The sequence below is a fragment of the Solanum dulcamara genome, chromosome 11, assembly GCF_947179165.1.
Source record: "Solanum dulcamara chromosome 11, daSolDulc1.2, whole genome shotgun sequence".
Taxonomy (NCBI): Eukaryota; Viridiplantae; Streptophyta; class Magnoliopsida; order Solanales; family Solanaceae; genus Solanum; species Solanum dulcamara.
In genome coordinates, this window is record NC_077247.1 from 42,250,213 (window position 1) to 42,275,438 (window position 25,226).

At 33.2% G+C, this 25,226-nt stretch overlaps 4 protein-coding genes across 4 annotated transcripts; 2 read left to right on the forward strand and 2 right to left on the reverse strand.

The window, feature by feature from the left end:
* Positions 1 to 1,867: 1,867 nt before the first annotated feature.
* LOC129872585 (uncharacterized) lies at positions 1,868 to 2,341 on the reverse strand. Its single transcript, XM_055947536.1, has one exon. The coding sequence runs from the start codon at positions 2,339 to 2,341 to the stop codon at positions 1,868 to 1,870; it is 474 nt and encodes a 157-aa protein (XP_055803511.1).
* Positions 2,342 to 5,668: 3,327 nt separating this feature from the next.
* LOC129875175 (putative pentatricopeptide repeat-containing protein At3g47840) lies at positions 5,669 to 8,282 on the forward strand. Its single transcript, XM_055950616.1, has one exon. It carries the CDS (start codon positions 5,823 to 5,825, stop codon positions 7,938 to 7,940), a length of 2,118 nt encoding a protein of 705 aa, XP_055806591.1. The 5' UTR covers positions 5,669 to 5,822; the 3' UTR covers positions 7,941 to 8,282.
* Positions 8,283 to 9,497: 1,215 nt separating this feature from the next.
* On the forward strand, positions 9,498 to 16,912 carry LOC129873468 (pyrroline-5-carboxylate reductase). The gene is made up of 8 exons (XM_055948568.1): positions 9,498 to 9,648; positions 9,841 to 10,078; positions 11,014 to 11,062; positions 11,968 to 12,059; positions 13,903 to 13,975; positions 15,402 to 15,522; positions 15,733 to 15,838; positions 16,485 to 16,912. Exons 2-8 carry the CDS (start codon positions 9,878 to 9,880, stop codon positions 16,671 to 16,673), a joined length of 831 nt encoding a protein of 276 aa, XP_055804543.1. The 5' UTR covers positions 9,498 to 9,648; positions 9,841 to 9,877; the 3' UTR covers positions 16,674 to 16,912.
* Positions 16,913 to 19,608: 2,696 nt separating this feature from the next.
* On the reverse strand, positions 19,609 to 20,873 carry LOC129873240 (tRNA (guanine-N(7)-)-methyltransferase). The gene is made up of 2 exons (XM_055948290.1): positions 20,827 to 20,873; positions 19,609 to 20,641 (listed from the first exon to the last, which is right to left on the reverse strand). The coding sequence occupies exon 2, from the start codon at positions 20,600 to 20,602 to the stop codon at positions 19,868 to 19,870; it is 735 nt and encodes a 244-aa protein (XP_055804265.1). The 5' UTR covers positions 20,603 to 20,641; positions 20,827 to 20,873; the 3' UTR covers positions 19,609 to 19,867.
* Positions 20,874 to 25,226: the final 4,353 nt, after the last annotated feature.

The window sequence follows — 25,226 nt, forward strand, 5'->3', positions numbered from 1 at the left end:
ACACCTTGAAGTACATGAAAATATTTCATTGTTTTCTTTCTTTGTCTTTCCGTTAAAAGTTATTTTGTAAGAGAGCGAGTGTTGGGTATTTAGGATTAATTAGAGTATTTACTCTAATTTTGTAATCTCTTTTGTACTCTTGTTGATATAGTGAAATCCTTCTCTCCGTCTGTGGACTAGGTCACACCGATCGAACCACGTTAAATTTGTGTCTTATTTATTTGCTTTACTTTCGTTACTATCAACTTACTATTGTGTTTGCTTTGTCATTATAACATTGTTTGGCTAAATTCTGCACTATCCGAGTTTTCGATCCTAACAACTAATTTAGTATGACATAATTTAAACGTTATTCTCACAAGAAATACTAATTTAATTTGCAGATGAGAGGAAAGTGAATTGGAAAGTTGCTGAACCAATTTTAAACAAGGATCCAAGTATTGTTCGTCAAAAGATATGGGAGGATGGTCAAACAATACTCCACGTTGCAACAACGTAACAGCAGGAAGCATCGAATTTGTGCGAGAGCTAATGAAACTGATGGAAATAGGTGACTTGGAACTGAAAAATAATTATGGGAATACGGCATTTTTTCTTGCAGAAGGGTCAGGGTTCATTGAAATTGCTAAAGCAATGAGGGAAAGGAATAAGAATCTACCAAACATCCATGGTCAGGAAGGTGAGTATTATTACCAATCTATATGGCAGCTTCCTTTGGGTATAAAGCTATGGTATCATACATTTTTGAGGTCACAAGTCTTAATGTCATACAGCAACAAGAACGATTAGACCTTCTTCATATGAGTATACATAATGAGATGTATGGTAAGCAAATTGACAACACAAAATATACACATCTCATCAGATACATACAAACCCAATTTGTTTTCAATTTTTTCTTGCAGATGTAGCATCAAATATATTCAACAAGGACAGAAATTTAGCAACTAAAATGTTGATATCTCAAAAGTCCTTAGCGATCAGTAACCAACATGGAAAGTTGAAGAGATTCATTGAAGGACATTATTCTCCAAAAGTCCTTTAGCCAATTCATTACATGTAAGCTCTACTATATATGTCGCAAGTTGTAAACTCATTATTTTGTATGAAGACAAGCTTATATAATATCATCCGTTTGTAGTGCTTCGAACTTAGGGGTAATCTCGAAAAGACATGTAATAGAGAAACAAGCTGGTCTACTACTTGAGGAGCTCTGGGCGGAGTGTGAAACAAGTGCAGAGGATAAGCTATTGGAGCTAGTAAGATAGAAACCATTGCTCCATGTTGCTGCAATGGAAGGAAATGTAGAGTTACGTTTTTAGCTGTGGTTATTCACAATCATCCTACTCTCATATAGGTACTATTCCAAGAATGGACCATTTTTTATCTTCCTTAGTTTGCATGCCATATATAAGTCTAAGATTCAATTATTATTCAACCATTATTAACCCAACTTTTTAATTCAAGATTCAAAAAATGGGTTAAACATCCTTCTTTTGAACAAACTTCTAGCAAGAGTGTTTTCTCTATTAATGAATTCTACACGATATAAATTTAGATTAGTCAGTCTAAATACTAATAAAAATAACGAGTTAATATAAATATATCACAAGGAAGCTTGCAAGATGGGGAAAACAAGAAATATCACAAAAGTACGATTTCTTTTTAACTTAATATATACGCCATGCATTTCCCATTTCTTTCTAGTAATTATAATAATTACATCCAAATCAAGGACAAGAAATAATTCATTTGAGCCTACGGCTCTATAAAACTACTCCTTCATTTCCTTCTTCTTTTTCATATATATTTTTTGTGTACTTTTGGAACATAACATTTAGCCAAATGGCTAATTAATAAGCATAAATTAAGCTGGAGGTGAAACAGCAACATCAGGGGCCGGAATATCAACATCAGGAACTCCAGGGTCTGGAACAGCAACACCAGGAACTCCAGGGACTGGAACAGCAACATCAGGAACTCCAGGGTCTGGAACAGCAACATCAGGAACTCCAGGGGCTGGAACATCAACATTAGGAAGTCCAGGGATTGGAATATTAAATGGATTATTAGCACCGGTACCTGTACCAGCACCAGGAATTCCAAAGCCAGGAATATTAAAATTTGGGATATTGAAACCTATATTTGGAATTCCACCAGAAAGTGGTGGAAAATTGAATGGAAATGGAATTCCTCCAATGTTTGGATTAGCAGGAGTATCTGCATCCTTTTCCTCCTTAAATAAATTATCATTTTCCTCCCTAAGCATTCTCACACCACTAGAAAAGTGAATTAAACAAAGCAAAGTAACAACACTAACAATCAACTTGGGATAACTCATTTTCATTTCTATTCTTTGATGTAAAATTTCTTACACTAATAAGGTGTTTATATAGAGGGATTTGAGTCCCAAGAGTTAAATTTTCATCTAATTTTTTGAACTATTGTTGACTAAAGTGAACTAGTATAAGATTGTTTTAGATTTATTCACACTAAAAAGATGTTTTGCCAGCTACATCTTTTTATCATTTTTTAGCATTTGCAGTTAATGGTGATGGTTAAGGATATAACGCTAATTAATCTACTCTTGACTCTTTTTCTGCAGAAGCAAATACTAGTTGTTGGTTGACGGAGCATTAAATTTTTTTTGGCTTTCACTCAGTGTTCGATATCTATATTAAAGCTCGAATATTCAGAATTCGCGCTTCGTAAGACCCTATTCAGAGGGAAGCACTCATTACCAAGAATTTTTTCATACTTACGATTCAAACTCGAGACCTCTAATTAAGTGAGAAGCAGCCCTATCTATTTCACCACATTCTTTGGTGGTAGAGCATTAATTTTACTACACCGGGTTTTCAGAAAAAATGATGAGAAAGAAAGAAAATTGGACCCAAATACTTACTCGGATTTACTTTTTTCATCTCATTTTAATGGTTGTTTAGCTCAAAAAAAGTATTCCAAAATAATAGTTATTATTTAAAGAATTTAAGACTAAAGTCGACAATTATTCAACTATTTCCTTAACAATGAAGTAGTTTTTTTTTTAAAGTACTGCTGAATTCTCAAATAGAAACAACTGAGTCTATTATAATTTATATTTATTATTTTTAATTTGAAATCATAATTTCAAAGTACATGTCCAAATGTCTACTTAAAATGTAACCTGTTCGAGTAACTCCTCTTCGAATTAATTTTTCTTAAGTAAAAAGGATTAATTTTTTTCCTTTTCTTAAAAACAAGAAGAAGAGAAAAGTCCTTTGTAATCTGACTTAGGATCGGATACTAGGTTAGGAGTTGGGGTTGAAAGTCAGGTTTGGGGGTTGGGGTCGGTTCAGGATCAGGTTAGAGTGGGTGCTAAGTCGGGGAGTCATGGTTGAGTTCAAGATTGAGTCTTTAAGTCGGGAGTCAGGAGTCGAGGTCCTAAATCATAAGTGAAGTTTAATTTCGAGTCGATAGGGCCGTCTCAACAAGATTAGGGGTCTAAAGCAAAACTTCATCAAGGGGCCTTAATTTTTTTCCTAGGTGACATACATAAATTGAACAGAGAAGGGCCTAAAATGCTCATTAACTATTTGAATTGGTACAAAATTATCATTCATTCACCTTTCGGCCTCCAAATACCCCTGACGTTAACCTTTTGGCTCAAAAATACCCTCGATATTAACTTTTTGGTTCATATTTGCCCTTATTTTTAACAGTTCTCCTAAAGTAAAATTATTAAATATTTATTTATTATATTGCCTAATTTGATTGGTCCAAATTTAAACCATTCTCAAATAAATAATAAAACCACATATGATTCATATTTTGACCCGATACACTTGAAAATAATATTAAAAAAATTATTAATTTCATGATATTTTCCTATTGGCCTATTTTAAATCAACCCTCAATTTATTATAACTCAACTCATAATTAAAAATTCAACTAACATCCATACTTGCCCATTGTCTCTCCTAAAAAAGATTATAATTTTTATTAATATAAAATTTCTATTAAATATCCAATTATTTTGGTCATTCCCTCTTTTTTTAATCCCTTATTCTTAAATCTTAAATTTTAATCCCGGATTTACTTACATGTTTATATTCTTTTAATTTGTATTATTATCATGATGGAGTTGGGGTGGGAATATGAAAAAAAGGTTATTTTCATTCTTTTATTTTGAATTTTCGATACACATAAAAGAAAAAAGCATATGTACATAATTGCTTAATTAAATCATCTTCTGTTAAACTTATTATTTCTATATGAATGTCGTCGTTATTTTCCTCATTTTTTTCTCCCTTGTTTTGTGATTTGTTGAAAAAAAAATTAAAAATTAAAATGATCGACAAGATTCAAGAAGAAAAAAGGTGGAAGAGAGAGGAAGTGAGGTGGGGGGGGGGGGGGAGGGGAGTGCAGAGAGTAAATAACTAACCCCTTTTTTATTTTTAATTAACGATGGAACCCAAAATCTGGTCAATCATATGAGTGCATATATTAAGTAATTTCAAATTATTTTAACGGAAAGGGCCTAAAATGCCTTTAAACTATGCGATTTAGTACAATATTATCCTCCATCTACCTTATAAGTGTGAGGCGTTAGAAATAAGGATGTTTTTAAGTCAATAGGTTTACACCAGGGTATTTGGGGGCCAAAAGGTAGATGAAAGTTAATTTTATATCAATTCAAACAGTTGAGGAGCATTTTAGGCCCTTCTCCATAAATTAAATGACAATAACATATCCTGGGTAATCCTACAAGTGAGATATGCGAAAGGTAGGATGTACACAAATTTATGAAGTAAGAAGGTACACAATGCAAATTTTCAATGAAAAAATATAATATAAAATTAGAACAATAAAATTTGGCTTAAGAATTTAATAAACTGATATAGCCATATCGAAATAAAATCGCGCTAAATCTGATAAATTGATATGATGATATCGAAATAGTGTTGTGTTACTTTAATATAATGATAACTTTTTGCAATGGTTGAAATTTAAAGAATACATTAAAAAAGCAAATTTGGTCTTTTTAAAAACAGGCAACAATAGATTTTGTATAATGCAAAAGGTTTAACCTTTGAGAGACTTCAAAACGTTAAATAATAAGAAAATTGCTCAGAATGGTAAGCACCTCTCACTTCCAACTCTAAAGTTGTGAGTTCGAGTCATCTAGGGAGAAAAAAAGGCGGAAGCTAAGAAAAAAGAAAAGGGAAGGATAAGAAAGGCAAATATAGAAATAATAATGTGGGATCATGTTAATAATCAAAATATAATTAATGAGACAATAAAATAGATAGCCACGTAAAAACAGATACTACAATTACCTAAAAAATTATTCAATTTCTCAATTATTACAACGATCTCCACATTAAATAAGGTAAAAAATTTATTATATTTTCTACCCAAAAAGTTCTTTACAAATTTAATAGTACATGATAATTTTTTTTTAAATATATATATATATATATAAAATACATATTTAGGAACAATTAGGGCTCCAAGCTATTGCTTTAGTGACCTTATGATCGAGACGGCCCTGCGAGTCGAGGTTAGGAATCGAATCTCATATCGGGGAAGGATCGGATCGTGTCATAGTATTTGCCCAAATTATAATTCCGAAACTATTTAATGAACTAAAACATCCTAAATACTACTCTTGTTTATTGTTGGGCACGTGACTGTCCCTTTACACAGCCTCTCTTCGTAGTGTCGCTTCATCCTCACTCGTCAGTTACACTCCTAACAGCAAGAACGGCCGACTGTAAATCTGTCATTAGAGCTTAGCAAAAGCTGTATGTAGAGAGTTACATAGCTAGTTCCGAACTGGTATGATATCAATCAGGCTTCGTCTCAGAAGACTTTATGCAACATCAAGATTTACCTATGCTGGATGGGGAGACTTTTTGGCTGTGGAGAAAAGAAATTATCATTTAATGCACGAATCCCATGAATTTCCTCCACAAAACATGCTAGCAATCAATTCCCAGTTGAAGGAATTGGTAAAGAAAGGTCAGTTAGAAAATGCGCGCCAGATGTTCGACAAAATGGCTCAAAGGGATGAGGTCTCATGGACAAATATGATTTCCGGTTACGTCAATGCCTCTAGTTCATTACAAGCATTGTATTTATTCTTAGAAATGCGGCGTGATCCTACTATCAAAATGGACCCTTTTGCTCTTAGCCTCGCGGTGAAGGCATGTGGGCTTAGTGTGAATTTGAAGTGTGGTGAGTTATTACACGGGTATTCGATGAAATCTGATTTTCTTACTTCTGTTTTTGTGGGTAGTTCACTTGTTGACATGTACATGAAAGCTGGTAAAGTGTTGGAGGGTTGCGGAGTTTTTGATGAAATGCCTCTTAGGAATGTAGTTTCTTGGACTGCTGTTATAACTGGGCTTGTCCGAACAGGTTACAATGAGGAAGGGTTGGTGTATTTTTCTGAAATGTGGAGAGATGGTGTAGAATGTGATTCGTATGCTTATGCTATTGTGTTAAAAGCGTGTGCTGATATTGGGTGTCTGAATTACGGGAGGGAAATGCATACTAGGATAGTGAAGAAAGGCTTGGACATGAGCTCTTATGTGGCTAATAGTCTTGCTACAATGTACAATAAATGTGGGAAACTAAATTATGGTATGTGCTTGTTTGGAAGAATGAGGTCGCGAGATGTTGTCTCGTGGACTACAGTAATCACGACATATGTTCAAATTGGTCAAGACCAATATGGTATACAAGCATTCTTGAGAATGAAAGAGTCGAATGTGACTCCTAATGAATATACATTTGCTGCAGTTGTTGCTGCTTGTGCAAATCTTTCAAAACTAGACTGGGGTGTACAACTGCATGCAAATGTTTTACGTGTAGGTTTTCTTGATTCTTTGTCTGTGTCAAATTCAATTGTCTCAATGTACTCCAAATGTGGACGGTTGGATTCGGCCTCACTTATATTTCATGAAATGAGTAGAAGAGACATTGTTTCTTGGAGCTCAATTATTGCTGGGTATGCTCAGGGTGGTTGTGGTGAGGAAGCTTTCGAGCTGCTAACATGGATGAGAAAGGAAGGACCAAAGCCAACAGAATTTGCTCTTGCAAGTGTACTTAGTGCATGTGGTAGTATGGCAATCCTTGACCAGGGAAAGCAACTTCATGCTCATGTTCTTATCATTGGATTAGATCATACACCTTTAGTGCTGAGTGCTTTGATCAACATGTATTCAAAATGTGGAAGTATTGCAGAAGCCTCAAAGATATTTAATTCAGTACAAAATAATGACATTGTATCATGGACAGCCATGATTCATGGGTATGCTGAACATGGATGCAGCCAAGATGCTATAAGTTTATTTGAAAAAATTCCTTATGCTGGTCTAAGACCAGATTCTGTGACCTTCGTTGGTGTCCTAATCGCTTGTAGTCATGCTGGCCTTGTTGATCTAGCTTTTCACTATTTTAGATTGATGAAAGAGGAGTACAAAATAAGTTATTCAAAAGAACATTATGGTTGTATGATTGATCTTCTCTGTCGTGCTGGACGAATAATTGATGCTGAGAACATGATCAAGAATATGCCATTTGAAAAGGATGATGTTGCTTGGTCAATCTTGCTTAGAGGCTGCAGATTACATGGTAATGTTGAATGTGGTAGCCGTGCAGCCGAGCAAATACTTAAATTTGCTCCAAATTGTGCTGTGACTCACACTACTCTGTCAAACATTTATGCGTCAAAGGGTAAGTGGGGTGAAGTAGCAGAACTGAGGAAGTTGATGAGATTGAAAGGTGTCATGAAAGAGCCTGGATGGTCTTGGATTAAGGTCAAGGATCAAGTTTCTGCATTCATTGCTGGAGACAAAAAACATCCACAAAATGAAGATATTTATGATATTTTGGATCTGATATCCTCAAAAGCAGAATCTTCCTTTCAGAATATTGCTTCTATTTTGGAGTAGCGAAAACTTAAGACGTCGATTAAAGTTTCTTCAAGTGTGAGCATCCTTCAGAGAAAAAAGGACAGAAACTTATTTTCTGATATTATAATCACGATTATCATCATAGATATATATATTATACTTCTACTCATAGCAATGTCCTAACAACTAAAAGTGGTTTGATTAAAATAACCCCTTTGCCGCTTATTTCCACAAACGGCTCTGTTTCTTTGGTTCCATCTTTTTCCCCAAATGTTTTTGGAAATAATCCTGATGTGCTCTTTTGTGGCATCGTCCATTTATGTTGCTGTCATGAGATGTAAATTTGATTCTGAGTTTGTAAAGAGCAGTCTAAGAGGTAAAGCTGGTGTGGAGCAATGCTATGGGTTTGTGTTTTGTGTACGTGTATCACGTTTTGCGAGTTTCATACTTGAATTATAAGGTGTTTGCGTTTTCTACCTAAACGACCACCAACTACTAATCAAAACATACTTTGAACTTGACTAGACCAAGTGTTTGAACACAATCGCCAAAAGGCACCTGAAAACTTAATTTGCCCATGAAATTTCGTCCATGTGACAGCTGACTCATTTATTTCAAGGTATGTTTTGATAAATAATTGATGATAATTTAAGTAGGAAACTCGCAAAAAAGTAATACATGTGTTTTTGACCGTTCTCTTAATTTTTTTTAATTTTTTTTTCTAATTATTTACTTTAATTACCCATGTTGAGTGCCATTTGACACCATTTTCAAACAAAAAAGAGAGGGTACATGAAAAGCAATATCCTGAAAAACAAACACATTATAATTCAAATAGAAAAACTTTTTTAAAAAATAAATAATTCAAATGTGTTTTTGAATATACTATATTAGCCTGACTAATTCAATCATAATTTGATGTTTAACAAGAATTGCATTGAAACCTTACGCCTATTGTCTTTCATTTTATATATATAATAAGGTACTTCTTTAATTGTCTTTTAAGGATATAAATGAAAAAACTGATGAGAAAAAGATTAAACATTAACAACTTTATAAAATGGAGAGTAGAAGAAATTTCAGTATTGAATTGCAAAATTTATCACATAAGATTAGAAGAAATTAGCTACTAAATCAGTGAGGCTCCCAATTGAATTTTTTTGGAAATTCAAATTTAAAACCTCTAATTAAGCATAGAATAATCTCACTAGCACACTACAACCTATCTTGATAGCTGATCATAAGTTGAAACAAGTGGTCCTAAGGTTTTCTTATCTTTGTCTAATATTACAGAGACAAGTGTGAGATTACAAGAATTTCTAGTTTTAAATAGCTAGAATTGAGCCAAAAAGATATATAAAAATATTTATATATTCAAACCCAATTAGATACGTGTTAATTGATTAAGAGAAATATTTGAATTTAAAATCATAGTTGACAAAATATTATCAATATTCAATATTATGTAAGCTATCACAAAGGTAGCAACATATTGGTCATAACATTATCTTGTATTTCAGTTACTTCATAACTTTCTTCTTACTGTATTAGGTTATCTAAAAAATATATAAAAGTTAAGTCACGGTAACGACGGCGATGTATATAACTTAAACTCCATTTAAAATAGTACCTAGTATATAGACCTAAAATTGCAAATTTATGCCGAATATAAAGCCTAAACAGTCGCTTAGCAAAGTAGTTTAGTTTAAATAGGAAGAAGAGTCTTTACCTTCTTCACTGATTTCAGGTTCGTCTTCGCTGATTTCTGAATCTTTTTCTTCTTATATTTCTTTGTTTGTAATTCTAGGTTCCAATTGGATCATCATCTTATGTTTTGCTGCTGTGGGTTTTGATTTGCATTCCAGATGTTCGATGAAATGCTTCAATGAATTTCTGATTCTTGTTTTACTCTTTTTTATTTTCTTGTTGTTGTTTTCAGAAGATAAGTAGCGTCTTTACTATTTCATAGTTTCCAAATGGCAAATGTTTGTCCGATTCCAACCGATTCATACAAGGTAGGCTTTATAGGAGCTGGGAAAATGGCTGAAAGCATAGCTAGAGGTGTGGTTAAATCTGGGATATTGCCTGCTTCTCGTATTCGAACAGCCCACTCTGGATCGGCTCGTCGTACTGCTTTTGAGTCTATTGGGGTTACTGTATTTGATAATAATACTCAGGTACCCTTATACATTCTCAATCTTAAATGCCCTCTCTTTTTTACTTTTAATGTACACTCGGTGGGATTTTTTTGCTTTTTGGTGATCATAATTTTCTACTTTATCTCTCTCTCTCTCTATATATATATATATATATTCTTATTCCTGTATGTATGGAAGTTTCTTACTTAGTTTTTGGTGTATCCATGAAACTACTTAAAAGAAAATTGGGTGACATTTGTAGAAAAACGTATTATTGGGTAGGTTCTCTATCTTTTGGTATATCGGTCTCATACTGGAGTTAATAAGAAAAAAAAACTGCATAGTAAGCCTTATTTCGACTCCTTATACCTTAAGTGATAAAAATAAAAAAGAATCCTAATTGGCAGGAAAATCTTGATTTGATCTTTTTTTTTCTTCCCGGATTGATTTGATCATATGTTCAGATAGGAAACTGACTTATTTATCGCTTGGAGTAATGCAAGTGACCTTGAATATGTCAGGAGAGACATTTTTCAGACAAAATAATACAATGCAGAGTTTTTAGATTCAGGTTGACCTCAAAATTTTGTTCAAGCAAAGAGACACTCACCTTTTAAGACCTCCGTTAACAAATACTTTGCAGTTTCTATTGTCAGTAACATCTCATGGTCATCTCATCATAGGAATATCACTATTTATACTCTTTTTTTGTATTCTCATAGACTCATATATGACGTTTTTTGTTTTTCTTTTCATAGGGATTTTTCTTACATTAAAACACTAAATGGAGTGTGCATTCTCGGTTTTCTCTAAAAACTAAGTATCTTTTCTTTATTTGTTTTGTTCTTTCTGGTACAAAGGACAAATCTGAGATCTAGTGACTGACTCTAGTTGTCTCACTTTATCTCTCATAACCTTTGATTGGTTCCTTGAAGATTCTTATTTCACATGTTTCTTGTTTTTTGTCAGAGCAGGTGGTTGAAGATAGTGATGTGATTATATTCTCTGTGAAGCCTCAAGTGGGTATGGTTCAAATCTTTTCCTTTCTCTCTTTTTGTTTCCTCTTGTGTTTTCCCTTTCAACACTTGCGGGAGAAGTTAAAATCCATTTTTCCGCAATAGTTTTGTTTCAATAGTCATAAAGTTTCGATTTTGAAAAAAATTACAGCTAAGTAAGTGAAAGATAATATTTCCTCAATTAGATGTCATAACTAAGCAACTGTAAGATGAAGTTGTAAACAACCTAGTGTAAAAAGGGATCATTTGATTGGATGCTTAAGAAAAATAATCTTTGCATAAGTAATGCACCATTTGATTCTGCATAGCGGATGAAATGGGAAAGATCACTTGAGATGATTTGACAATGTCTTAAACATCACAATGCACCAATCTTTAGATGGAACATTGTGGACTGTGGTGATTGGAGATGCTATCAAGGGATAAGATAGACCTAAAAATCACATAGAGGGAATTGTCTTAAACGACACAATATCTCGGAGTTAATGCGGATTTGGCTAAAAGTAAAACACAATCGAAGCAATGGATTATCTAGGTGGGGTTAAAGTTAAATAATCATTACAGTTACATTAGGTCAATAGGATCAAGTGTGAGATTTAGAGAACCTCTAGTTTTAGGGTCCTTGATCATTTTAGGTAAGTATTATTCTCTCTTTTCCACTTCTTAAAAAATATTGTACTTATCAAAAAAAGACTTAAATAGAAGTGTATATAGAGGATATCACCAACCTTACTGTTTTGACATTGAGTAGCAATTAATTTAGTGGTTGAAATACTTTTGTTTTGCTTTCTCTTGTGGAAATTTTTTAGGCTAAAGACACCGCAATTGCCAGATTTGTTGCTTTTCCATATTTATTGGACGCTTTGAAAATTGGTGGTGATTCTTCTGTTCTACTCACTTTTTTTAATGCAGTTAAAAATGTGGTGTCACAGTTGAAGCCAATCCTTTCAGAGAAGAAGGTTTTGGTGTCGGTTGCTGCTGGTGTCAAGTTAAAGGATTTGCAGGTTTGTGTGCAAATGGTGTAAGAGATGCATGTAAAATTCCTCAACAAGCAAAAACACAGAAACAAACTTTTTAATTTAGATGCTATAGTTTCAGGAGCTGGCTTTGACTCATAAGGACTTTGTGACTTGATTACCAAATTATTTCTTCAATTTACTGGCAACTTAATGTTACACCATGGAAGTGACAAGTTATGTTTTCTTAAATCAAGAAAATCACAAAACTTGTTGAGAATCACACTAATCACCATAAAATAACAAGTAAGAAGCTTAAATAATGGCAAAACTCTAAACTAAACTAAATAGGACTATTAAGCATTCTTTTGTCAATTTAGGGCTTCTTAGGAGTATCTCAACCAAGAAACTATTGAACGGAAAGAAATAATAGTTCTAAATATACTGATGAGTAAATACTTAATGTGGGTATGTGAAGAAAATGACCATTGAGTCTAACTCAACAACAAAAGATAGCTTATTACACAAGGATTATCCAAGACCAAATAAGGCGACAACAATCCACTTTCTCAACCAATGTGGGAAAATATAACACCCCACATGTGCCTAGTTATCTGGAGCGTGAATAACATAGCATGAGGATTCAACATTGAGTAAACCAAGATTGTATAGGTTTTTTGTAATAGGGGCTAACAGGTTTTTTTTTTGCTTCAAAAGCCTACTGGCTTCTGCTTTTGTAATTTGGCACCTGCCAGTTGCCATATATCAATGACAACATCTTACTTCATCTAAAAAAAAAGGAATGACTAGGCTCGCATACCATGTGAAGAACATTGACCTTGACTCTAACTCAACCCCAAAAGCTAGTTCACGATGTGAGGATTGTCAAAGACCATTTAAAGAAACATTCCATTTTTTTTTGAAAGGTAGGAGACAACATTCTATTTTCTCAACCAATTTGGGGCAATCTAACCGGGTACATGTGGTTTTTGCTAATTTGTGGCATATCTTGAGGTATCTAGGTGTCCATACCCATGTACATCCATTTGACACGGCTAGATCAAGTCAAATTAAGGGTCATGTAACACAGGAAAATAATGATAGAACTATGAGAATAAGACTTCTGGATTAAATAGAGAATAATTAAAATTAGTGTAAAAAATCATTATGTTCCCTCTGTCCTGTATCATGAGCATTCAGAATCTTTTCTCTTTGATTTCTTTTACGCTATTGCATGCTTAATATATGCATGGGGTTGTCTCTTTCTGTTTAGTCACTTCCTCTTTCTTTGGGAGTGACATGCCTCTGAAGTAATATTCTGCTTCCATACAGCACCAGTAAAACACTGGAGGCATAGTCTTTTGTTTTGTGAAGCAACAGAGGACAAGTCACTATAGTGTCATTTGGGTACCATGGTGACTTCTAGCTTTTGTGGTTTGCAATATACTTGATTAACAATCACAGCATACATAGTTGAAAGATGGATCATTTGTCTTTTCTTTGAACTTGTGATTTTCTTCTTTTGAGCTAATTGCTGCCTTGCAACCTAGCATCCCACTGGAATATTGGTCTTGTGATTCCCAAAGGTACCGAGCTTATTTGACATTGGGAAATTTGAAATTGGCTCAGTAAAGAACTTTTATTTGCTTAATCATATTTTCTAGAAACAAAGGTGAAATCAACAACTCAATTTATTGACAATCAGCTCACATGCCTAAGCTTTCCATGCCTCTTAATATTTACTGATGCTTACCTTTATATTTGCTCTGAGTAGGAGCGTAAAATGAAACAAGATGCACACAAACATGCATATCTTGTCTGTTAATGATTCAATTTTCTAATTTTTTACCCATTTTGCTGAAGCATACTCTATTTTTCTCCTCTTCTCAAGGAATGGGCAGGTCAAGGCCGATTTATTAGGGTGATGCCAAACACTCCCTCTGCTGTTGGTGAAGCCGCCACTGGTAAATGAGAATAAATACTGATATTTGAAGCCTGTTACAGTTCTACTTGATTTGTTCCGTCAAATATAATATTCCTGAGTGAAGTCCTCTCCCTATACCTAGAAGCTCTGGTTTTATCTGAGGATTGACTTCAGACATTGATCTACCAAATGGTTGTTGTTTATGTGACATTGATTTGGCTATGGGTAAGAATCCTATAGTGATAAATAAGTTTCCATTACAGGTACATGAATTTGTTTTTGTAGAATCTGCATTAACACACACATGTCATGCATACCCATTCAACACTGAATGATTTATGTAACATGATTTGTTGTTGAGAATTTGTTTGGAGCCTTGAAGATTAGTAAACAATTGAGATGTAAGTAAACTGAATTCAGATGAAATAATCTATTCTTACAATATCTATGTCCAGATTTTGGGTCAAATTCTGTTCCATATGTATTGAAGTAATTCTATCTTCTTTGAAGTGGTTAATAAAAGAGGCCTCCTCCTGATTTTATCATCGTTAGAGGTATTTCAAGATGTTATTGACAAAATTTAGACAATTGTATTTTCCATGAATTGTTACCTGCATGCTTCCAGATCCTACTTCAAACTGAATAAAAAATTGATTTGTCAGAATAAGGTATTATGGTAGTTGACATGAATACCTTCACATGTTGAACTCACCATCTTACCTAATTTGACCTAGTTGACTTAAACTTATAAATGAAGACACAGTGCTTTAGCGGATTATTATGCTTCAGCTGATTGAAGTCTAGAAAAAGGAATGTTGGAGTGTGCTAATCAGGTCTGCTAAGGAGAAGATATTACCTCAAAGTCAGTTAGCTCTTTTTTATTCAAATATCTTGAAAATGACAAGGTTTAATTTATTCGTACTATGAATATAAGATGAGATGTCTAAAAATTGTCTCTTATTTTGGATGTATTCTCATATTTTTATTATGTATTAAGACAATTTTACGTGGATAACTAAGCACAAGTGTGTATACATGTACTTCTATGTGGATGTTCGTGTGTATTCTTTTGTGTTTAAGTGTGTGCATGTGTATGCTAGTGTAAATTTGGTGTTAGTTTTTCTGTTTATACATATGCTTATTATACAATGCATTTATAGCATACACCGAGTATCTTCAAGTGCACATGTATGCGTGTGATTTGCATACTGTTTGTGCTTTCTGTAAATGGAAACTTGTGTATGAATGTGACATGAATTGCATACAGCTGTAGTACTGAGGAACTTTACATGTTTGTGACATGAATATCTCTCGTGGTCGATCTTTTACCTTTAAATTTTTTCTCTAGTGTAGGTTACCGAGACACTAGCAATTTTAATTTTCTGATTAATTCTAATATAACTATGTCTGAGTTGTTATCAGTTATTGCTATTTATGTGTCCTTCTAATTAAGTGTCTTCATATAGTCATTACTTTGGGGGGAAAGGCAACCACAGAAGATGGAGAATTAATTTCCCAGTTATTTGGAGCTATTGGTAAGGTGTGGAAAGCTGATGAGAAGCTGTTTGATGCAGTTACAGGCTTAAGGCATGTTCCTCCTTTAATGTTTCTAAGCTGTTTAATGCACTTAACTTGATGCCAATTTCTGCTCCTGTGAGGCTGTGACTAGCTGTTTTTGAGCCCGCTTGGGTTCTTGGTTCTTCCCGAACTGCTTTTGCATAGACAAGCAGAGTTCATGCTAAGTTGGAATTCAGTACCATTATTAACAATATCTATTCTTTCTCCATGAAATGTCAGTGGTAGTGGACCAGCCTATGTTTTTCTAGCAATAGAGGCATTGGCTGATGGAGGGGTAGCTGCTGGTTTACCGAGGGAGCTTGCACTTGGACTAGCCTCTCAAACCGTAAGTTAACAGTTAGCCACCAATTTATTCATACTCTATCGTGCTATATGTTAGCATGGTTATGTTCTTTGAAATAGTGGAAGCAGTGAAATTGTTCTTTTGCTATCACTGATTCAGCCTGAAATCCTTTTCGATGTCAAGGTTCATTTGTTCTATAAGAGACAAGGTGTTGTTCACGAAGACTGTGGTTTACTTACCATCATCTGCATTTCTTAGGCTATAGTATTATATTTTCTTTAACTTGCCCTTCACCTTCTTAGATATACAAGTACAATCTTTTTCTTAAGAAATGTACCAACTTGTATCATTTTTCTACTTGCAAGTTGCATCAATTAATGTCCTTTTCAATGCCCCAAAAAGCAATTGTTTATATCGTGGCTTATTTTAGTGAACTGACATAATTGAGATCATCTTTTGAGTGTCTTCTCCTTTGTTATTGATTAGGGCAAGTCATCTTTTCAACTCTTCTTACATTGAGCTTTATTTTTCTCCGTGTAAGATTCACTCGAGCTAAAATTTTTATGACTTGCACATTAGTGATGCCCGTGTTAAGAGACTTCCTTTTCCTTTTCTTCTTCAAGAGAGTAACATGCATGCCCTTGAACATACTGTTGGTCGAGTGACCAACTGATTCTCTGTTGTGCAGGTGTTAGGAGCAGCATCAATGGTCTCCGGTATGGGTAAGCATCCTGGTCAACTTAAAGATGATGTTGCATCACCTGGGGGTACAACCATTGCTGGAATTCACGAGTTGGAGAAGTCTGGATTTCGCGGTATCTTGATGAATGCAGTTGTTGCTGCAGCTAAACGAAGTAAAGAGCTTTCTCAGAATTAATCTAATTATCTCTTAGGGTCGTGAAGTAGCAGCTCTTTTAAACTTTTGAGCCAACATGCCCACATTTTAGTAAAGAGGCCTTAGGCACAATCACTATAAATAAACATTATTTATAGTTATTAGCAGACTATATATATTGTGCTAGCTTGTTATACCGAGTCAAGAAGCTTGTTATAAGTGAACAATTATTTCAGAGCAGAAGAAATCTCGAGAAAAGCTTCATATTCATCCATTTTCAATATGCTTATGATACAAAGAATGATCAGTAGATTATAGCTGCAAAATACATTATTTTAGGTGTCTCAACTAATTAAAGGTTGTAATTACTCTAAACACCTCTATAATATCATTCAGTTTTAGATACACCACTAATTGTATTTCTAATTATTCAAATAGTATTGAATATGCTATGTTTCAAAATTTCTTTACTTGTTTCACATAATAGCTAATATATGGACAAAATTGTCCTTATCCTCATTCCATTCTCTCCTGTCAATACCTATATGAAATTGTCACACTTGTATTACAGTCTGGTAAATTCAAATATGGTCTTAATATGTAGCAAATTCCGTTTGCTACTGGATCTTCTTAATTGAAGTGTATTAGGTGCGTTTAGTACGAAGGAAAATGTTTTTCTACATGTTTTTTTTTAGAAGATAAGTAATTTTCTTAATTATTTTATTTTCGACTGAAATTATTTTTTTGGAAGATAAGTGATTTTCTTACTTATTTTATTTTCTACTGAAAATATTTTTTTTTAAGGATAAGTGGTTTTCTTATGTTACTGCTCTAGGTCCTTAGAAAGCTAAAAGTTCAAGTGATCGATAGCCCTTTAATTAAGAACAAATATGAGAATGAGGTGATCGATAGCATGATATGATATAACATACCACCAATTCACCAAGGATGTAGTGGGATGGATGTCTCAAAATCCTCTAATTTTAATTAAAAGACTCGAATTCAAGCTTTGGAGATGAAGAAGTTCCTGGTAGAGAGTACATATTTCTCCTTAGATGGGGTCTTGAGCAACATAAATCCAAATAGTCAATAGTCGAGCCACTAGGTACTAGAAACTGGGGATTTTTAATTAAGTGTAACAAGTCTTAGAATTTAAAAAGAGTGACGAGAGTTTTAAAAATTGAGTGTTGGTGACAATTTTATGATTAGTGTTAATGACACAAATTTTAAAATTTTCAAGTTTTATTATTTACACAAAGGCCCTCTCACTCCCCTACCCTCCCCACCCCACCCATCCCTCCCCCCTCCCCATTTGTCACCGTCCGCCACCGTCATTCCTATCCCTTCTACTGCCGTTGTCGCCATCGTTGTCACTACCATCAACTCCTCCGCTATTATCGTCACCTCCTCCTCCTCCTCCCCCATTGCCATTACCACACCATACCATGTTTTTTCTTCTCCTCCTTCACCACCACCACCACAACAACCATCACCTCTTCTTCCACTGTCAGCTCCAACACCACCATCCTTCTCCTCTGCCACAATCACTATCTACTTCACCAGCTCCTCCTCCACTTTATTTTCTGTTTAAAAATTAAATAATTGTCGAAGTTGCTGTAACACCTACGCAGAAATTGTTATAATAATTCAACAATTGTTACAGCAACTCAAACAATTACTGAAGTTGCTGCAACAATTCAACCAACTGCGATAGTTGCTGCAACAATTATCATACCAACTATCGTAATTGTTGTACCAATTATCATAGTTATTACAATAACTATAGCAATTGTTGCAACAACTATTACAGTTGATTTTCTACAGAATTTCTTTCAACGACTTAAGTTTTTTTGTTGGGGGATTCTCATAATCAAAAGCAGAATAGTCCGTAAAAATAAAAATAAAAGAAGAAAAATGTAATAAAAAGAATGAACAATGACGACGACGAAAGAGGAGGAGACAACAATGGCGACGACAAAAAAAAGAGAAGAAGATGGAGGAAGGTAGAAAGAAAGAAGAAGATGGAGGGAGGAAGGAGGAGAGAGAAATCTGAAAAGAAGGGGAGAAAGAAAGAAAAAGAGAATAAGATTGAAAGATAATGAAAAAATGAGGGAATTTTCAAATTTTCAAATTTGAAATAAGAGAAAAGACTTTTTAAATTTTTGAAATTCTAATATACCTAAAAGTTTTAATCACTATAATTAGGTCTACATTCTATTTAATCTTCTTTGACCAAGTCAATGTCACTTTTTTTTAATTGGTAACTTTTTTGTCAACTCCCACTCAAATTTCTCTAGAAACCGAATGGTTTAATAAAGAGTTTTGCACAATTACATTTTTACTTGTTTCAATTATTAGTTACTCCATTTTCCTACTTCAGTCTTGAACTATCAACATTTATGTATTAATAGTCATAGTGTCCGACTAAGCTTGCATAAACCTTGACTAATACTAATAATATAATACTCTATCCCTCCTTCCCTCCTACAAAAGAGTCTGACCATGCATGACCATCATAACATTCACAAATGAGATTGATAGATGAATAGGTGATTCCGACCACAATCATTATTGATTCTCCCTTGAGGAGTTCAACCGCTCGAACCCTCCCCTTCATCTTGTGTGTGGGCGTATTTGCTCAAGGGGGAATGGGGGCTAAATGCAGAATATAATCAGAAAGACACAGATGTACAACAGGTGTTAGTATACCAGGGGTGGAGAAGAGAAAATAAGGAGTCCAAATGACTGAATGGGTATGGTATTTGTCACAATCCACTGGAAACACCATGAATATCTTTTGAGTTTTTAACAATCAGGAAGATTAAATTGTGATATAAGCAGAATACGAGACGTTTGAAGCTCAATAGAGATGCTACTTGTCCTAGTACAGCTAAATATTTTGTCAAAATACAACAGCAAAACATCCTTGCGCAGCTAATTGGTGAGTATATCCATCGATAAAGAATCCATTTTAATCAATTTTGCAAGAGCAGGCTTGGAAAAGCGGATGAGTTGCCTTTATAAAGGATAAAGGTAGTTAAAATAAACCAAAACTAACTGCATTCTCAAGAATGGAACAATCAAAATTAAGAAAAAGGCGCAGAATGGTGATTAATTTCCATAATCAGTCACGAGCAGACCACATTTCTATTGACTCAACAATGGAAGATGGAGGATATCTCATCTCTTACCATGAAACAGGAGGTATGAAAATCCCTAGAATTTGACCATAACATTCAGTGAGTTGCAATTCGTCTATAAACAGCTTGGAATGTTTGTCCACCGTTGCGTGCTACCTTTTGTCCTTCTTCTGTTGCAGCACTAAGGAGCTTTACAACCTGATCAGCTTCAAGTTCTTCAGTTGTAAGTGCCTCAAACATCGGATGTTCTTCCAAACATGATTTCATCCACTCACCAAGCTCCTCTACATCCGTTATTGTGTATATAATTCCACCAACTGCAAGCACATATGCATACTCATCTAGCAAGAATGGACTAATAACACGTCGACGATGATTCTTCTCTTTGAAATGGGGATCCGGGAACAAGAAAAACATCTTTTTAAGCTGTCCTTTCCCAAAATAATTAGGAATATACTTCATTGAATTGGTCCGTACCACAGAAATATTCTGGTATTGACCAGGATTAGTCGTCCTCAGCCCCAAAATCCGCTCCTTCACATACTCTGTCACCTTGTCCCGCAGCTCCATCCCAATCATAAGATTATCAGGGAAAAGGGGCGCAAGGGCGATCAATAAACCACCAAATCCACAACCAACATCAGCAAACTGGATCTTTTTAGAAGCATCTACTTTAACCACTTCAGGGTAATGTAAGGAATAATCAACCTCAGCAGGAGAAATAGGAATAGGAAAATGTGAGTCACTTAATGGATTACTATGAGCACGAGCTCGATAAAATCGTTTCCGAGGCAGACCAGTTTTCTTATTGTGTGTAGAATTTTCACCCATGCTCACTTCCTTATTTCTTTTAGTTTTTCCTTCTTCCAACTGCATAACACACCAATTGAATGAATCTTAAAACAGAAAAATCATTTTTGATACATATCATGAGCAATCGTATCAGGTAAACAGCACATAATATAGCACGGAATTATGGTCACTAACTTGCTAAGATTTGATAGTAAAATCACAACAACAAGTTAAAAAGTATGAGAAGATTTGCAGTTACATACCTTTTCAGATATTCAGAGTTCAGCGAGATACAGCATATGATTGGACTAGTGCCCTAGTAGTGCTTGCTAATTGGGCTTTATTTACACCTAATTTTGGGCCTAGTCATCCATTTAATTCGGCCCAGTTCACCAAATATTTTTTTTTCTCATTTTTTTTAAAAAAATAAAAGACTTATTTTGTGTAATAAGCTCAATTGAGACCATTCCAACACTATGAACGTTACATCAAATGCATATTCAAAATTTTAAAGTTAATGAGTATACGGCGATCTCCAAATTAATATAAAATAATAAATAAATTAATAATTAAATATTTATAAAAGTTAATGAGTTCCGGTGAAATCACATGAATATTCTCCATTTTCAAGAGCGGCTCAATATAATTAGCTAGTGGCGTAAAATCACGAATTAATAACATATTATAAATATTTTAAATAAAATTCATGCAAAACTATAGAGTTTTTAAAATCTAAAAAAATAAAATCGTGTATTTATGATAATTAGAAAAATCATGTATTATATAGAATTATTATCATTTTCAAGCCATTTTAACATAGAAAGCTATAATTTTCTTGTAGACTGATATAGGAGTACATTAAATCTTCTTCCATATCATCAAGTTGCTATCTCAATATTTGAAATAACAATTATAATTATAATTCTTCAACAAAAATCGTATTGTAATAATCTCTAGAAAATTATTATATGTATTACGGAATTATAATATTAATATTTAGCAAATTTTATTATTTTCTTATATAGTCATGAAATTAGGAATATATGATTCCTTTTTTTAAAAAAATATTTTTTTAGTTAATTAACAATATAACTTTGTTTTATATTTTAGAACTTTGAATTAAACTGCTTAAATCTTATTATTTTCCAAAAAGAATTTTGACAACAAAAATAAAAGTATTATATTGCAATAAATTACTATCATTTTGTTATTTTAATAAATATTTTTCTAATTATATAATAAGACATGCATACTGATATTTTATATATAGCTATAAATTATAAATACACATGAACGAGTAGTTATATAATAATATCAAAGTTTTTTTGGTGGACTTTGACTCATGAGACACCTTAAGCAGATAAGTCATTAACATATTGAAATATTTATTTGCTTATGTAAAGTTTTATTTTGGTATAAAAAAAATTCTTTTCCTTGTAAATTATGATATAAAAATTTAGAAATAAAAGTCAATAGGTTTACACGACTTGTCGAATTTTCAGTAAAATTAACAATGTTAATTATTTGTACAAATGATTACTTAGTGTTCTTGCTCTTGAGCTAGACTATGTGTTACATTATCAACAAAATTTCAGAAACTCAAAAACAGAAAATAAAAAGACATTATGGGAAGTTAAAAAACAGAAATAATATGTGTATTACATATGTTTACATATTTAAATTTTTCTAGTTTTACATCATTGTTACTAAAGTTTGATAGTCCAATAGTTGAGTTATAGGGTCAGTTCACCAAACTATTTTTTTCTTTTTCCTTTTTCCTTTAAGAGTAAAATTTGCAACAAGATCTTGAAATATTATGAATTGTTATAAAATATAGACACTAGGAGAGAATATGAAAACTTTGTTTTTTTCTCTGGGTGTGTTTTTTAATTATCCTTTGCAGTGTCTTTTATAGACATAAAAGAATAACATATAAGTGGAGGCCATTTATGGACATACACTACATCATTTATTTATAATAATCATCTTAGATGTCCATGCAAAAAAAAAAAATTAGCAAAAAAATAGGTGTAAATAATTATTTGCAATATGCATTATTTGAACCTCATTAAAAAAATTATCAGAAAAATTCAACAGGACAAAACTTTGGTTAGAAAAAAAAAGTATATCGTAGATTTATTTTTCATGATGAAATATTACTTAATATCTCGAAAATGATATACTCCATTTTCATTTGCAAGTTTCTCAAAAATTGAAGTTGGCAATGTATTTGTGAACATATTTGCTAAAATTATTGCTTGAACAAACTTATTGAACATCGATATCACCCTTTTTGTTTTTGAAAATCTAGGATAAAAAAAGATTGGTAAAATATGTTTGTTTTGTCTGCTTTGATGTATCCTCCTTTTAGTTGAGTTATGCATGCAATATTGTTTCCATATAATATTATTGGAATATCACTTTCCAAAGAAAGACTACATGTTTCGAGTTATTGATCACAGTCAATGCACACTCATTTGAATAAAATAGTATTATATCAATGAACCATTGGATGTATCTGAATTTCTTTCTGTATATAATTCATATACTTGCTAAATTACCCCACTGTATGCACATGTGTATATGAATAGGAAAGAATAAAATGATCTATGTAAAATCACTACTTACTGACCATGACTTATAATGAACCTGTTCTTGGTAGATAGGGTAGTTGGACTTTCATTGTGATTGTGGTTGACTTGTATGCTTGGATCGGATGTCACGTTTCGATACACATTGGATAGGGTGTCACATTCCGATAAAATTTGGACCAGATATCACATTCCGACACATAATGAGTGTTTGCAGGTCCCATGAGAGGACCCTTATGTGAAATTGCATGATAATTGAGACTGATGAATTGCGATTATGTTGGGTACTGGTTATGAGATGTTAATGGTTGAGTCTATTCTGTATATATGTGCTTACTGTGTTGTATTTACTTGTTCATATCTCGCTTACTGGCTAGACGCGTGATCCTACAAGTACACTGTTGATTGTGTGTACTAATACTACACTTGTTTTGTCTTTATTGAGTAATGACATATTCAGACGGCTGCGGATAGACCTAGAATAGAGGAACATTAGCTGCCACAAGTTCAAGGGTGAGTCACTTCTTGTAGGCTACTATGAGCTTTTCATATCTTAGTCCTTCCTTCAGGACTTGGACTTTCAAAAACTGTTTTTCTTTATGACTACTTGGGGTTGCATACACTTTTCTAGACTTGTTGCTTGTTTAGAGTTTTAGTACAACGACTTTCAGTTCCTATGGGGTAAATTCCGCATGTTTGGTTGATAACTAGATATTTCTGAGTTTATGAGAACTCGTCTTTGTTTTGTTGTTAAACCTGCTTCCGCATCTTTAAACTGCTTATATCTTGTGAATGTTGTTAGTTTGGGCTAAAATAATAGTTCTCCTAGCGTAGAATTTGTGTAGTGCCAATCAGGGCAGGGCAGGGTCGTGACACCACGATAGAATTGCATATTTTTATTTCGCCAGTTATTTATATATCTATATTTCTTGTTAGATTTGAATTCAAAATCCTCATCCTCATTAATAATATTGAGCGCTACATTATATTAAAGATATCATCGACGTTCATTTCATATAGATTTCAATGCAATATAAATTATCGAGATCTCTTCATTTTTGTTGTTTTCAAGTACCTGAATCTTTCATAAGGTTGTAGAAGTATTATATTGTGATGTCCTTTCAAAGTACTTACATCATTGTTATGATCATTTTTTGATTATTTTCTCCCTTCCTTTTTTAAGGAGTTTATATTTGGAATCGATTGATCTATCACGCTTCGAACCTGCCATTGACTATATATGTCTTTCTAGGACTTCTCATTGGAACATTTATAGTTGGATTATAATATAGGGTCAACAAATACATATGGCAATTTACTTGATTCATCTTTTGAACGAGGATCATACTAATAGTAATTCATTACATATAATTTATATTCCAGCTGTTTATCCACTCTCATTTTAATATTAGAAAATTTAATATTTATCCAAACTTTATTTGGGGACTCATATTTGTGCGCGATGATGAAGCAATTGAATTGTGTACCGCATATTCAAAATTTAAGATGAAATTATTTAATTTTTTTTACTTTGAACCAATAATAATTTTCTTGACTTGATGCGTATAAGTGTTTCTACACGTGAACACATCTCATACCAATTTTTCTTTTGGAAAATTTATTCTCATAATCAATGATTTAACTATAATTGGAGTAATACAATTTCCTCTAAATTAATCAGCATAATCAACATAATTTTATAATTTGAAATTGTGCTATTAATTTAACAATTCAAGCAAACAACCTTGTAAAAATTAAATTGCATGTTGATATCAAAGCGCATGTGATCATACCCTAGATGCATCTACTAAAATTATATAACAGTAAATGATCCACATAACATATGAACGTGCTCATATTCACATTTTTATGCATTTCAAAAAATCAGAGGATATAATCCCAATATAATGATAAATTTATAACGAGAACAAACAACACAATTGAAGAACTTTCCATTTCTTTAATATATAACTACATGAATTCTCAATTATTTTTGCATCACAATTGAATTGAGATGATCAATCAGTCATACCAACTGATATTTATTTATCTAAACTTTTAGTTTACCATCA

Coding starts and splice junctions, on each gene's coding strand:
- LOC129875175 (XM_055950616.1), top strand. CDS start 5,823: ATGATATCAATCAGGCTTCGTCTCAGAAGACTTTATGCAACATCAAGA.
- LOC129872585 (XM_055947536.1), bottom strand. CDS start 2,341: ATGAGTTATCCCAAGTTGATTGTTAGTGTTGTTACTTTGCTTTGTTTA.
- LOC129873468 (XM_055948568.1), top strand. CDS start 9,878: ATGGCAAATGTTTGTCCGATTCCAACCGATTCATACAAGGTAGGCTTT. Junction 12,060..13,902: donor TCAAGTTAAAGGATTTGCAG/GTTTGTGTGCAA, acceptor CCTCTTCTCAAG/GAATGGGCAGGTCAAGGCCG. Junction 15,523..15,732: donor GATGCAGTTACAGGCTTAAG/GCATGTTCCTCC, acceptor ATGAAATGTCAG/TGGTAGTGGACCAGCCTATG.
- LOC129873240 (XM_055948290.1), bottom strand. CDS start 20,602: ATGGGTGAAAATTCTACACACAATAAGAAAACTGGTCTGCCTCGGAAA.